Source organism: Cervus canadensis, chromosome 9 (assembly GCF_019320065.1).
Source record: "Cervus canadensis isolate Bull #8, Minnesota chromosome 9, ASM1932006v1, whole genome shotgun sequence".
Taxonomy (NCBI): Eukaryota; Metazoa; Chordata; class Mammalia; order Artiodactyla; family Cervidae; genus Cervus; species Cervus canadensis.
In genome coordinates, this window is record NC_057394.1 from 19,373,734 (window position 1) to 19,385,836 (window position 12,103).

The 12,103-nt window shown below is 45.1% G+C and overlaps 1 protein-coding gene across 1 annotated transcript in view; it reads right to left on the reverse strand.

The window, feature by feature from the left end:
• GPC6 (glypican 6) overlaps positions 1–12,103 on the reverse strand; it is a 1,184,501-nt gene that overhangs the window by 14,142 nt on the left and 1,158,256 nt on the right. Inside the window, exon 7 of the mRNA XM_043478329.1 lies at positions 9,991–10,127. Within this exon, the coding sequence (XP_043334264.1) occupies positions 9,991–10,127 (137 nt within the window). The remainder of the gene's footprint in view (positions 1–9,990; positions 10,128–12,103) is intronic.

A 12,103-nucleotide genomic window follows, 5' to 3' on the forward strand; every position in this document is an offset into this window, starting at 1 on the left:
ACAAGACTGCCAAAGAAACCCAGCCTCTAACTGTCTGCCGATGCTCAGCCACTTACAATAAAAACAAGCAACAATGCACCTCTGTCCTTAAGAACCTTTTCTCCTTTCAGTGTATTCAAAGGGGAACTTTAGAGACTATATGGAAACTCACACCGAAAAACACAGTTGGAAAAGAAAATGGCCATTTTGTCACTCCTGGGGCACATCCTGAGGCCGTATCTGTGGATGTCCAGAGTGCAGCCTGGGGGATCCCTGGAAGCCCAGTTCAGCGCCAGCCCATTTATTTGTTGCCTCTCTTGTTTGATCTCTTTGTGCTGTGTGCTGTGCTTAGTCAATCAGTTAAGTCCGACTCTTTGTGACCCCATGGACAGAGGAGCCTGACAGGCTGCAGTCCATGGGGATTCTCTAGGCAAGAATACTGGAGTGGGTTGCCGTGCCCTTCTCCAGGGGGTCTTCCCAACCCAGGGATCGAACCCAGGTCTCCTGTGTTGCAGGCGGATTCTTGACCACCTGAGCCACTGGGGAAGCTATCCTGCAAGAATGGATGCACCTTTGAGCCCATAATATTCTTCCCTTTATTAGATCTTGCACCAGATCTTTGATGTGAGGGCATTTTTGTACCGTCATGGTTCTGGGAGACATGGGAAGGGAGGAGAATGTTGCTAGAGAGAGCCCAGGTTCTAAGACTGGCTCCACATTTAACTGGGACAGCGAAAGCCCAGAAATGAGGACCAGCTGGAGGGGTGTCACTATTTGCCACTACTCTGTGCTGTGGTGTGGAAAGTGAGTGGCATCCGGGAAGAGTCAAGCATAGCTTCCCCATTTTGTTACTCTCTATTTTGTAAGACTACATGTAGGGTCTAAATCATTGGCAGTTTTTCAGAATTACGTGTCTCCTCATCTGGTATGGTCTGCTTGCTTGCATTCTCCCCAGGCCTACCTGTTGAAAACCTGATGCCTGAAGTGATAGGATTAGATGGAGAGGCATTTGATCAAGAAGGCTCTGCGCTCGTGATTGGGACTAGAGCCCTTATAAAGGAGGCCACACAGGGCTTCCCAGCCCCTCTGCCAGGTGAGGACATGACTAGAGGCCTTCAACCCAGAAGGGGTTCTGGTGGAGGATATCACTGCGGAGCTTGTGTGATGAGTGACCCGGCCAACACAGCAGGCATGCCCGACCCAGGGTCAGTGGGCTCGGGATGGATGGAGCATGGAGAAATGTCAACTCCTGCTCAAGCTAGAGGGAACGTAAAATGGTGCAGCGCTATGGAAAACAGTATGGCAGCTCTTCAAAACAGTAAAAATAGCGTTACCATCTGATCCAGCAATTCCACTTCTGGGTATATATCTAAAAGAATTGAAAGCAAGGACTCAAACAGATATTTCTACACCTCTGTTGACAGCAGCATTATCTATAACAGCCAGAAGTGGAAACAGCCCAGGTGTCCATTGACAGATGAATGCATAAGCAAAAAGTGGTCTATACATAAAATAATTCAGCCTTACAAAGGAAGAACAGGAATTCCCTGGTCCAGTGGTTAGGACTCCTTGCTTTCACTGCCGAGGACAGGTTCAATCCCTGGTCAGGAACTAAGATCCAGTAAGCTCAGCAAACCACATGGCGCAACCAAAAAGAAAAAAATTCTGACACATGTTAACATGCCAACAGGGGAAGACAGAGGATGAGATGGTTGGATGGCATCACCGACTCCATGGACATGAGTTTGAGCAAGCTCCAGGAGATGGTGAAGGACAGGGAGGCCTGGCGTGTTGCAGTCCATGGGGTCACAAAGAGTCGGACACGACTGAGCCACTGAACAGCAACAAAAACAACAAATGCCAACATGGATGAACCTTAAAGACATCATGCTAAGTGAAATAAGCTGATCACAGAGGGAAGAATATATAATTTCACTCACGTTAAGGTACCTGAAATAGTCAAATTTGCAGACATAAAGTAGAATGGTGGTGGCTGGGACTGGGGGCGGGGAAGGGAGGTGTGGGGAGTTATTGTTTATGAGTGTGGAGGTTTAGCTGAGGAAGGTGAAGATTTTTGTGGATGGATGGCAGTGATGGGTGCACAGCCTTGTGAATGTACTTAATGCCACTGAACTGGACACTTGAAAAATGGCACAAATGGTAAAATTCATATTATATATGTTTTACCAGTTTTTAAAAGTCTAACTTTTAAGTACCATTTTTCTAAAGTTCTTGAGAACTTTTCTATTTTTCCTTTCTCCATTTTTCCAGACTGCAAAGTGGTATTATTCAAAACATACTGTGACTTTAGGTTTTAAGTGGACTTATAAATTCTTGAAGACTTGAGCTGGAGTTGTCTGTGGCATTAGGTACTCCAAAGAGATGGGACACTGAGTCATGGTCAAAGGCACAGAGGCTGATCCAGGACACCTGAGATCTCTCTGGAATCTAGCAGTGTGACTGTGGGCAACTAACTTAGCTACTATATATATGCACTATGAAAAGTGAAAGTGAAAGTGAAGTCGCTCAGTTGTGTCCAACTCTTTGCGACCCCATGGACTGTAGCCTGCACCAGGCTTCTCCATCCATGGGATTTTCCAGGCAAGAGTACTGGAGTGGGTTGCCATTTCCTTCTCCAAGGGATCTTTCCTGACCCAGGGATCGAACCCAGGTCTCAGGGATGAACCTAGGTCTTCCACCTTGCAGGCAGATGCTTTACCTCAGAGCCATTTTTCAGTCATATAAATATATGTACTATATACATATGTATATGTATATAATATGAAAAGTGAAAGTAGAAGTGTTAGTTGCTCAGTCATGGTCGACTCTTTGCAACTCCATGGACTGTAGCCTACCAGGCTCTGCTGTCCTTGGAATTCTCTAGGTAAGAATCCTGGAGTGGGTTGCCATTTCCTTCTTCAAGGTGTCTTCCTGACTCAGGGATTGAAACTGGGCCTCCTGCATTGCAGGCAGATTCTTTACCTACTGAATCACCAGGGAAGCCCATATATAGCATATATATACACTATATATATATATACACACACATACTAAGTACTGTATATATACATACATATATATGCTGTGTGTATATATACATATATATACACACACACACACAGTGCTATCCATATAATATAAAAGCCATAATATAAGGGATATAACTGTATGTACATATCTCTATATATAATATGTACCGTGTTTGTTTCATAAGCTGCCATATTAAGTGAAGTGATATGCAATTGCTTGACAAATATAATACACTATACAATTGCAATGCATCCTTATGAAAATTAAGTTGTTAACATGGCTCCCTCAAAAGCCAAACCTGTTTCTTAGGAGGGCTGACAGCAGCAGAATTCTGAGCTTTAAAGCCTGGATTCATAGACAGAAGAGTGATTTGCTGTGGCTTTTCTCCAGCTGGAGGATGTGGGGTATGAAATGGCCTGGAACTCTTGGAGGACACACCGCTCATTGGTTGTGCCAGTAACAGAAGCTAAACTCTTTGACTTGGCCTCTCAACTCATTGGCAGGAGCTGCCGACGCCATCCTTTCTTGGTAGAACCGGAGTCAGCAGACTCCAGGGCGGGAGGGAGAGAAGACCCATGAGCCAGTCCTCAGGGATGCCGAGCTGTCGACACAACATGCTTCTTTCCTCCTATCTGTAATGTTTCTTATCACTTCCAGGAGGTGCACACAGTGTCCCGCTCCCTCAAGGCAGTCAGCCTTTGTGGGGTCTTCCCTCCTGAGCACCCCAGAGAAGGGAACCGGGCTTTTAGCTATGCCAGCTTGGACAGCTGCCAGTTCTCATCCCAGACAGGCTTCCCACTTTCCCCAGGTGCTTGCCCGGCTGTGTATACATCAAATATTTTATAGTTCTTTCAAACGCAGCTGGGCTGCTTTGGACATACCCTGCAATCAGACTAAGACAATACTCCAGATCTGCCAAGTTGCTGTCTCTGACACATTTCTCATCACCACGCACCATTTCGCCACTCTGCCAGCTGCTCACACGTACCTACTCATGACTTCTTAGTTTCTTCGCTTAGACAATCCACTCAGTGGCTGCTGAGAGCGACTGACCTATTTCCTAGATTTTTCTACTTTTCTTATTTCCTACAATTTACTGTATTTACCTCCTGGCCTCAGGGAGGATTTCCTTGGGGGACACAGTTATTTCTGTGAGGATCAGGTGCCTTAAAAGACGGCAGAGGCTCCTGGCAAAAGCTGTATTTCCAACAGATCCAATTAATCCTTGTCTCCCAGCCGGCCTGTTGATGGCCTCCTTCTGGATAGCATCTTAAGGAAAGGACACAGAGCTGGCTAAACACTAGCTGACAAGGAACAGAACCAGGAAGCTGTTTTGCCAGCTTTAAAGGGAGAGAAGAAAGAGTCTGGCTATAACTGACTCAAGAAACCCTGAAGACTCTGAGAATATGTATGTTCTCCCCTGAGATCCACAGGCTTTGGGGATCTGCCTCAGACTGGGTTTCATCGCATTCCTCCTGCACCATCCCATCATCTTCCACATTCCCTTTTCCTTTTTAACTTCTGTGAGCTTAGAAAAAGGATCCCTGTGAAGAGAACACATTCCTCACGAAAGACACCGATGATGTGATTCAACATGGTTATGTCGGTTGGGTCATTCGTAGAGACACAAAAGAGCCTAGAGTGAAGTTAAGCTAAAAAGAGAAAAACAAGTATCATATATTAATGCATATATGGGGAATCTAGGAAAAAAATGGTACAGATGAAACTATTTCCAGGGCAGGAATGGAGACACAGATGTAGAGAATGGATGTGTGGACTTGGGGAGGAGGATGGGGGGCGGTAGGATGAACTGGGAAACTGGGATTGACCTAGGTGCACGTATGTGCCAAGTTGTTTCAATCATGTCTGACTCTTTGTGACCCTGTGGACTGTAGCTCACCAGGTTCCCCTGTCCATGGGATTCTCAAGGCAAGAATACTGGAGTGGGTTGCCATGCTCTTCTCCAGGGGATCTTCCCGACCCAGGGATTGAACCTGCATCTCTTATGTCTGCTGTATTGGCAGGCAGGTACTTTACTGCTAGTACAACTTGGGAAGCCCGGTAGACAATGTTTGTGTCCTGCTAAGATCCATAGATTGAAGCCCTAAACCTCAATGTGATGGTATTGGGGGGTAGGGTCTTGGGGAGGTAATTAGGTCATGAAGGTGGAGCCCCTATGATGGGATTAGCACCCTCACAAGAAGAGGAGGAGAATAGAGCCCTCTCTCTCTGCCAAGTGAGGGCACAGCTCAGAACAGCTGCTCAGAAGAGGTCTCCTATTAGAACCCAGCCTTGCTGACTTCTAGCCTCCAGACTATGAGAAAATAAAATTTTCTTTAAGCTCTCCAGTCTATGGCATCATTGTTATAGCAGCCTGAGCTAGGACACTAATTGAATGCAGTACTGACCAGGGATTCAGAGAGTCCATCCTTGGCCTCCAAGGGCATCTCATGAGAGACCAGAGGTTTGTGCAGACTATCCTGTTTTGAGAAGGCAGTGCTGCATTTCCAAGTCAAAATTCCCTCTTGATGCACTTGTGAAGCTTAAGCAATTTGTTGTAGAGATGACTTTAACCTGACTTGGGCTCAGCTATCTTTAGTGTGTGATGTTCCAAACGAACCACGTGACCTGCCCAATCTAGTTGCTGTTGCCATTTGTAAAAGAAGAAAAAGCCCATTAAAGGAAACATCAAGGGTATTCTTGGAGGTGAAGAGAAAACAGCAAATCGTAACACGTTTCCCAAGGCTTGTGCGTGAACTGAAAAAAGGGAATATCTTACATATTAATAGGAACTTAAAGGAGGCCTGCTGAGATGAAACACAGAACTGCGTGAATCTGAATATCAGATCGACAACGAATCCTTAGTGTAAGCGTGTTCCCGTTGGTGTCCGCTTTTCTTAGGTGCCAAACCTGGCAACTCTGCCTTTGAGCCCTGCTACTCAAAATGCGATCCCTCTACCAGAAACCTCTGCTTCCCTGGGAAACGTATTAAAAATGTAGAATTCAGTTCCATCACAGACTTATTGCATCAGAAGCTGCATTTTTAAACAACCCCCCCCCCCTCAGATTTTAGCTTGTCCATTTGAGAGGCGCTGCTTTAGCGTTTACCAGCTATTCTCACAGACTTGATTGCATTGGTCTTTGAAATTGTCCCAACAGGGCGGCAAGGGAAGGAGAAGCAGGGGAGGACCTTTCCTGACCACCTGGTCCTGTTGTCAGAATGGAGGTTTCCATGCTGACAGGGTCATGGGCGTGCCCACAATTTCCTCCCATCAGAGGGCACACTCTCTTCCTTCTACCTCACCTTCTGTTTCCAGACCGGCTGGGCGACTGACGCACACTGAAATCTGCCAGAGATGGATGAAGGTGAGAGCAGGAATGAAGATGGGCCCATGTTCCAGGGGAGACACTGCCCATACATCCTCGACCACCATCCTCAACACGGCCGCTCTTACCCTGCAGTTGCCGTAGCAGCCGCATCTGCGTGTATCCTGTCAAAGTCATCACTAATTTCAACAGGCGATATTCATTCTGTAATAGCTATTTGGGAAAACAATACACATTGGGGGACACAGAGTGACATATCCATTGCAGGAGTCCTTTTGATTTTGGAAATGTTAACATATGAAATATACATGCTTCTGAATCAAGGAAGCATGGTACAGAGCTTGGAGCAGCATTCAGAAAGCAATCAGGAGAAAAATGGGTGATGGCAGACAGGTCTGAGCAAATACTTAGGATAAAAGGGCTGCAGAGACTGTGGCTAAAGGAATTTGATGGATAAAATATTGTACAAATAGGAAGAAATATCTAGGTTACCGGCAGCCTCATCTCACAGGCCTGAGTTTTAAAACTCCAGACAATTTCTATCAATGCTAGTCAACATTGCTGTTCCACACTTGATAGATATTTTTTGAAATAAGAGTTTTGGTTCTTTTATTTCACAGAGTGACAAGAATAACCTTTCTTTCTTTCTTTTTTTTTTTTTACAAGCATTCCTAAACATTTCAGAAAGCCTTTCATTTGAAAGTCCATACTTCAAAAATAGGGAAAAAATATCCTGTCTGCATTACAAATAGATTTTTCAACTTACAAAATAGTTCAGTGGAATTTTTTTCTTAGTGACAACTTCTCTCCTGTGTTCCTAGATCAATTAACATTTGGATGAGAAGAAAGTTTTAATTAAATTTAATCCAACAAGCCTGTATTGGTTATCTACTTACAATGTTATTAAATATAAAGTTATAATATTAAGGTTTCATTATAATGGAAGAATTAAAAAGACGAGAACTAAGAAAACCCTGTGAAATTATAACTTTTCAATGGAAGCATAATTTGAGTCACAAATATTTGCCAGTATTATCTTTTTAATAATACATTGGGTTAAATTCTGGAATAGTCCTGCAAGTGATTTTATTGTATTAAATTTGATGATTTCCCTCACCTGCATAAAATCCTCTAATGGCTTCTCATGGACTCGGGATAAAATTCAAATCTGGTTCCTGAGTACCGAGCAGGTGTGTCTTGTGGCTATGTCCTTTCCCAACCCACAGTCCAACGGGATGATACTTAAAGTTCCAAAGTCCACTGTCCTGTCTCCAATCACTGGGCCTTTTCATGTGTTGACAGACACTATTGCCATCACACAGTACTTAATTGACAGAGCCTCGCTGAGGCTGGGCTGAGGGTGTGCTTCATAAGATTGCTGAAGGACTGACTGAACAAAAGAACAAAGAATCTACTTCATTTGTTCTCCTAGCCCAGGGATGGCAGTATATATCTGTCACTTGTTTTAGAGTCAGGATATTGAAGTGAAATGGCTTCTCAGGTGGCTCAGTGGTAAAGAATTTGCCTGCAATGCAGGAGATGTGAGTTTGATCCCTGGGTCAGGAAGATACCCTGGAGAAGAAAATGGCAACCTGCTCCAGTATTCTTGCCTGGGAAATTCCACCGACAGAGGAGCCTGGCAGTCTACAGACCAGGGGGTCGCAAAGGGTTGGACAGGACTTAGCGACTAAACAACAACAACCGAGGTGAAAACAATACTCTCTAGGGTTTGGGAGATGTCAGCTTTCACCTTAGTTCATCAGCTATCCTTAGACTAATGGTTTACCTTGTCTAGATTCCTGACTGCACAATGAGGAACTTGGCTGAACTATCCCAGGCTCTTCTTGCTCTAACTTCATGGTCTTTATCTTCCCCATTCATTTTCTTGATGGAATGTAGTCCCCTCCCCAGTCCTTCCAGCAAATCTTTCTTTATACCTCTTCTGTAAGAATTTACAGGGACTTCCCTGGTGGTCCAGTGGTTAAGAATTCACTTTCCAATACAGGGGTTGCCGGTTTGATCCCCAGACAGGAAACTAAAATCCTACATGCTGAGGGTCAGCTAAGCCCCCTTGCTGCAACCACTGAGCCTGCGTGCCCTAGAGCCCCTGTGCCACAACTAGAAAAGCTCACGTTCTGGAATGAAGACCCAGTGCAGCCAAAATAAAAGTAATAATAAAAAAAGAAATTGTACATGCACTAATATCCAGTAACCTGTGTAACTCTCCATGGGAATGCAGTTCAAACACAGTCGCCCTTTCAGCCAAGGCTAAAAGGTAAACACAGATGGGCAATGGAACAGCTTGAAAAATCAACCACTTTATTCATTAGGCCATCTGGTCATCCTTTACAGTGTCTTTCTGTACAGTCATTAGGAAAAGACACATTAGAAGCTGTTAATTCACAGCCGAATTTGCTGGCCCAAGGTCCCCTTCATAGAAGACTGAATACTGCTAAGTTACTAAGCATTTTTGAGGGGCAGCATTGTTGATACTGTGAATAGCCTTTGGTACCCTCATAATTTAAGACTGTCACATGGATATTTGGGGGGTAACTTGAAATGACTGCAGTTCTTTCAACAGCTGTCTTGTTTTCCTCTTGCTAATCTCTCTCTAGGGTGGCTAATAATACCATTACCAATAGAAGCGAAAAATGCAACTCAGCAGTGTAAGAAATTATACCCAATGAGCATCTCACTTTCACCCCTGCCTCCTGCAGCTTTGTGTGAACTTAATATCCATGAATCTTCTTGTTCTCTCTTCATCACAGCTGTTTCATATGCTCGAAAATGCCCAATAAGGCCGCAGAACAGACCCCTTCTTTTAGCTCTTCCACCTGCCTGTTGATCCCCAAAGATTCCTTGACTCCAATTTACCAGCTGCTTTGCTCACCTGCATCCCTGCTGAGGAGGTTTTGAGCAGAATCCTCTCCCGGTGTCTGCCCTGCCTGCCAACTCCCAGCCAGTTCTCCCGTCCAACTTCTCCACCCTATGACAACTCAGGCCAAGCCCATTGCTGGGCTGAACCAAGAAAGTCAGAAATTCCATACCAAGGGGCAGTAGCCTTGGGCAGCAGAGTGGAGGAGGAGAACAGAGCCATCTCTTAGCAGGAGATTCCAATGGGACTTTCTAAGGCACTGGACTTACGAGAACGCTTTCCTGGTTGTTATTTTCTTTTTCCCTTACCCTTCAAATGAGACTTCAGTATTTTCTTTTTCTCCCAGGGTGAAAAAAATTACAGTTGAATGTTCACTTCCTGTTTAACTTGTAATGGAAAAAAAAAAAAAAAACCCAGTAAGCTGTGCAAAATTTAACTGTGGATAAAAATAGCTCCGCTCCCTTAAAGTCATTAAGAGAACATACAAAGCTCTTTGTGATCTCAAGATATCCGTAACCTGACATCTGTCCCCATCCCTCCATCCTCGTCCAGCGGGGGAGGCATGCAGAACAAGGATTCCACGCTTAATGGCACCTTGACAGTAAGTGCTCCCAGGTGCCCATCAAACCTGTCACTCTGAACAGCTGTCGCTAAGTGACGACGTGTTGCTCCACCCTCCGCTGGCTTTTGCATAAACAGGTCTGCAGCGTTGTGCCAGGAGAGCCTTCCAGGACTGGATGTGCAGCATCCCTTCCACAAGAATAGCGAGCCACTCTCACCTGGCTTTGCTGTGCCCATTCCAACATTCCTCTTCGTTGGACGTGCCCGCCGTCACGCTCTCGTCCTTGCAGATGGTGTAGGGCAATGTCGACCAGACCTTTTTAGAGAGCTTCAGTTTCTCTTTTATGTCTGTGACCTGATCAAGAAAGCAAGGAAAGAGAGTGAACATTCTCGCTGGGCATTGTCCGTTTCTACACCAGGACATAGTGTAGGGGAAGGTTAGAGAGTCTGTGATGGGACGAGCACAGATTCCCCATCAGCTTTAAGAGAGAACCCATCCTGTAGGACTTATTGCCCAGGGAAGCCTCACTTCCTCCTTCCTCCATTTCCCTCTAGCTTCTGGCAGAGGGTTCTCAGATAATTGACTCTTGGTTTTCCATTTTTTCCTGCCCTCCCATCCTTTGAATTAGAAACTTATGAGGCATCTCAACTGGCTTCGGGGCCCCCTCTGGCTGGGAGAAATAAGGGTTCCCTTCTGCAAACACCCTCAATCTGATCTTCAGAATTCATTTGCCTGGATGTCAGATAAATACATCTAGGGGATGAAAAAAGAGATACAATGTGTTCCCCAAAGGTCTACTCATTTCTGCAAGAAATGAGTATAGTCACTAATTCAGCCGCTGGTGACCCTTGCTCTTGACCAGTGGAAAGGCCCACACAGCACACTCTTGGACAATGAGCAGCACCCTAAACCCACTTTAAAATCTCTAGTAGCAGAGACAAGAGTCATTCCAAATACAGGTAAATGTAAAATCCACAGTCCTGTGGATGGATGGCTGGGAGGAGCTTGGCACCAGCAACTTTAGGGCTTTCAGGCTAAGCTCTGACTTTTCGTCTGCAGAAAGGGTAAGACAGGGACTCAGTACCATTTTGGCTCCACAATAAGAATCAAGATTCATGCAGTCACACCATGATGTTCTACTCGGTCTATAAGAACATGGGGAAAAATCTATGGATGGTGGAAACGTCACTGTTATAGGTCAAATTATGTCCTATAATATTCACATACTCAAGTCCTATGCTCAGAACCTCAAGAATATGACCTTATTTGGATCTGGGATCTTTACAGAGGTAATGAAGTTAAAATGAGGTCTTTAGGTTGGCACTAATCCAATAGCACTGGTGTCCTTATACAAAGGGGAGCTTTGACTACGGGGGTATGCACAGAAGCAAGACAACGTGAAGAGACGCAGGAAGAAAGCATTCATCTACAGGCCAAGGAGAGAAACCTGGAAAAAATCCTTTCCTCACAGCCCTCAGAAACAACCAATCCTGTTGACACCTTGATTTTCGACTTCTGGCCTCCAGAACTATGAGACCATACATTTCTGTGGTTTAAGCCACCCACACCTCATTGTGACAGCCTGGCAGACCTATACAGAATCCTAGAAGGGAGGACCACACACCTGTGATCAGTGGCCTTCGGAAACAAAGTGTGCTGTGTTTACTGTGGATGGAGTACAGATCTGAGAAAACACTTCAACGACCCGTTGTCAGGTTTAAGAGGAAACACAAAGAAATAAAAGAGCAACATTTCATGCTGTCCCTAGTCATATTTCTCAGTAGTTTCAGAGCTGTACAGTTTTTGGTCCTTGCTTATTTGTGATTCTGATGATGACAGAGATTTCAGCCCTGGGAAATGTCTGTTCACCAGTCAGGTACTGAAGATGACCAGAATGTTGAACCTAAGAACTCGATACATATCCTTGAATGGTGTGATGTTATTTTTGTTTCAGAGCATAAAAAAAAAATCTCCAAGTGATGAAATTCCAAAGAGTGGCTTATACTCGGTAAATCCCAGGGCAGCTTAAAAACTACACTCTCTGGTTTCCTGCACTGGTGCTGACTTTGGTCCATAGACTGCCCCCCTTGGCCCTCCTTCCAGCCAATCCGACTGCCTAAAAAGTGTTAGCCACCTGGTTTTGTCTGACTCCTTGCGACCCCATGGACTATAGCCCACCAGGCTCCTCTGTCCATGGAATTCTCCAGGCAAGAATACTGGAGTGGGTAGCCATGCCCTCCTCCAGAAGATCTTCGAGACCAGGGATAAAACCTGGGCCTCCTACATTGCGGGCAGATTTTTCACACCACCAGGGAAGCCCCTCTGACTGG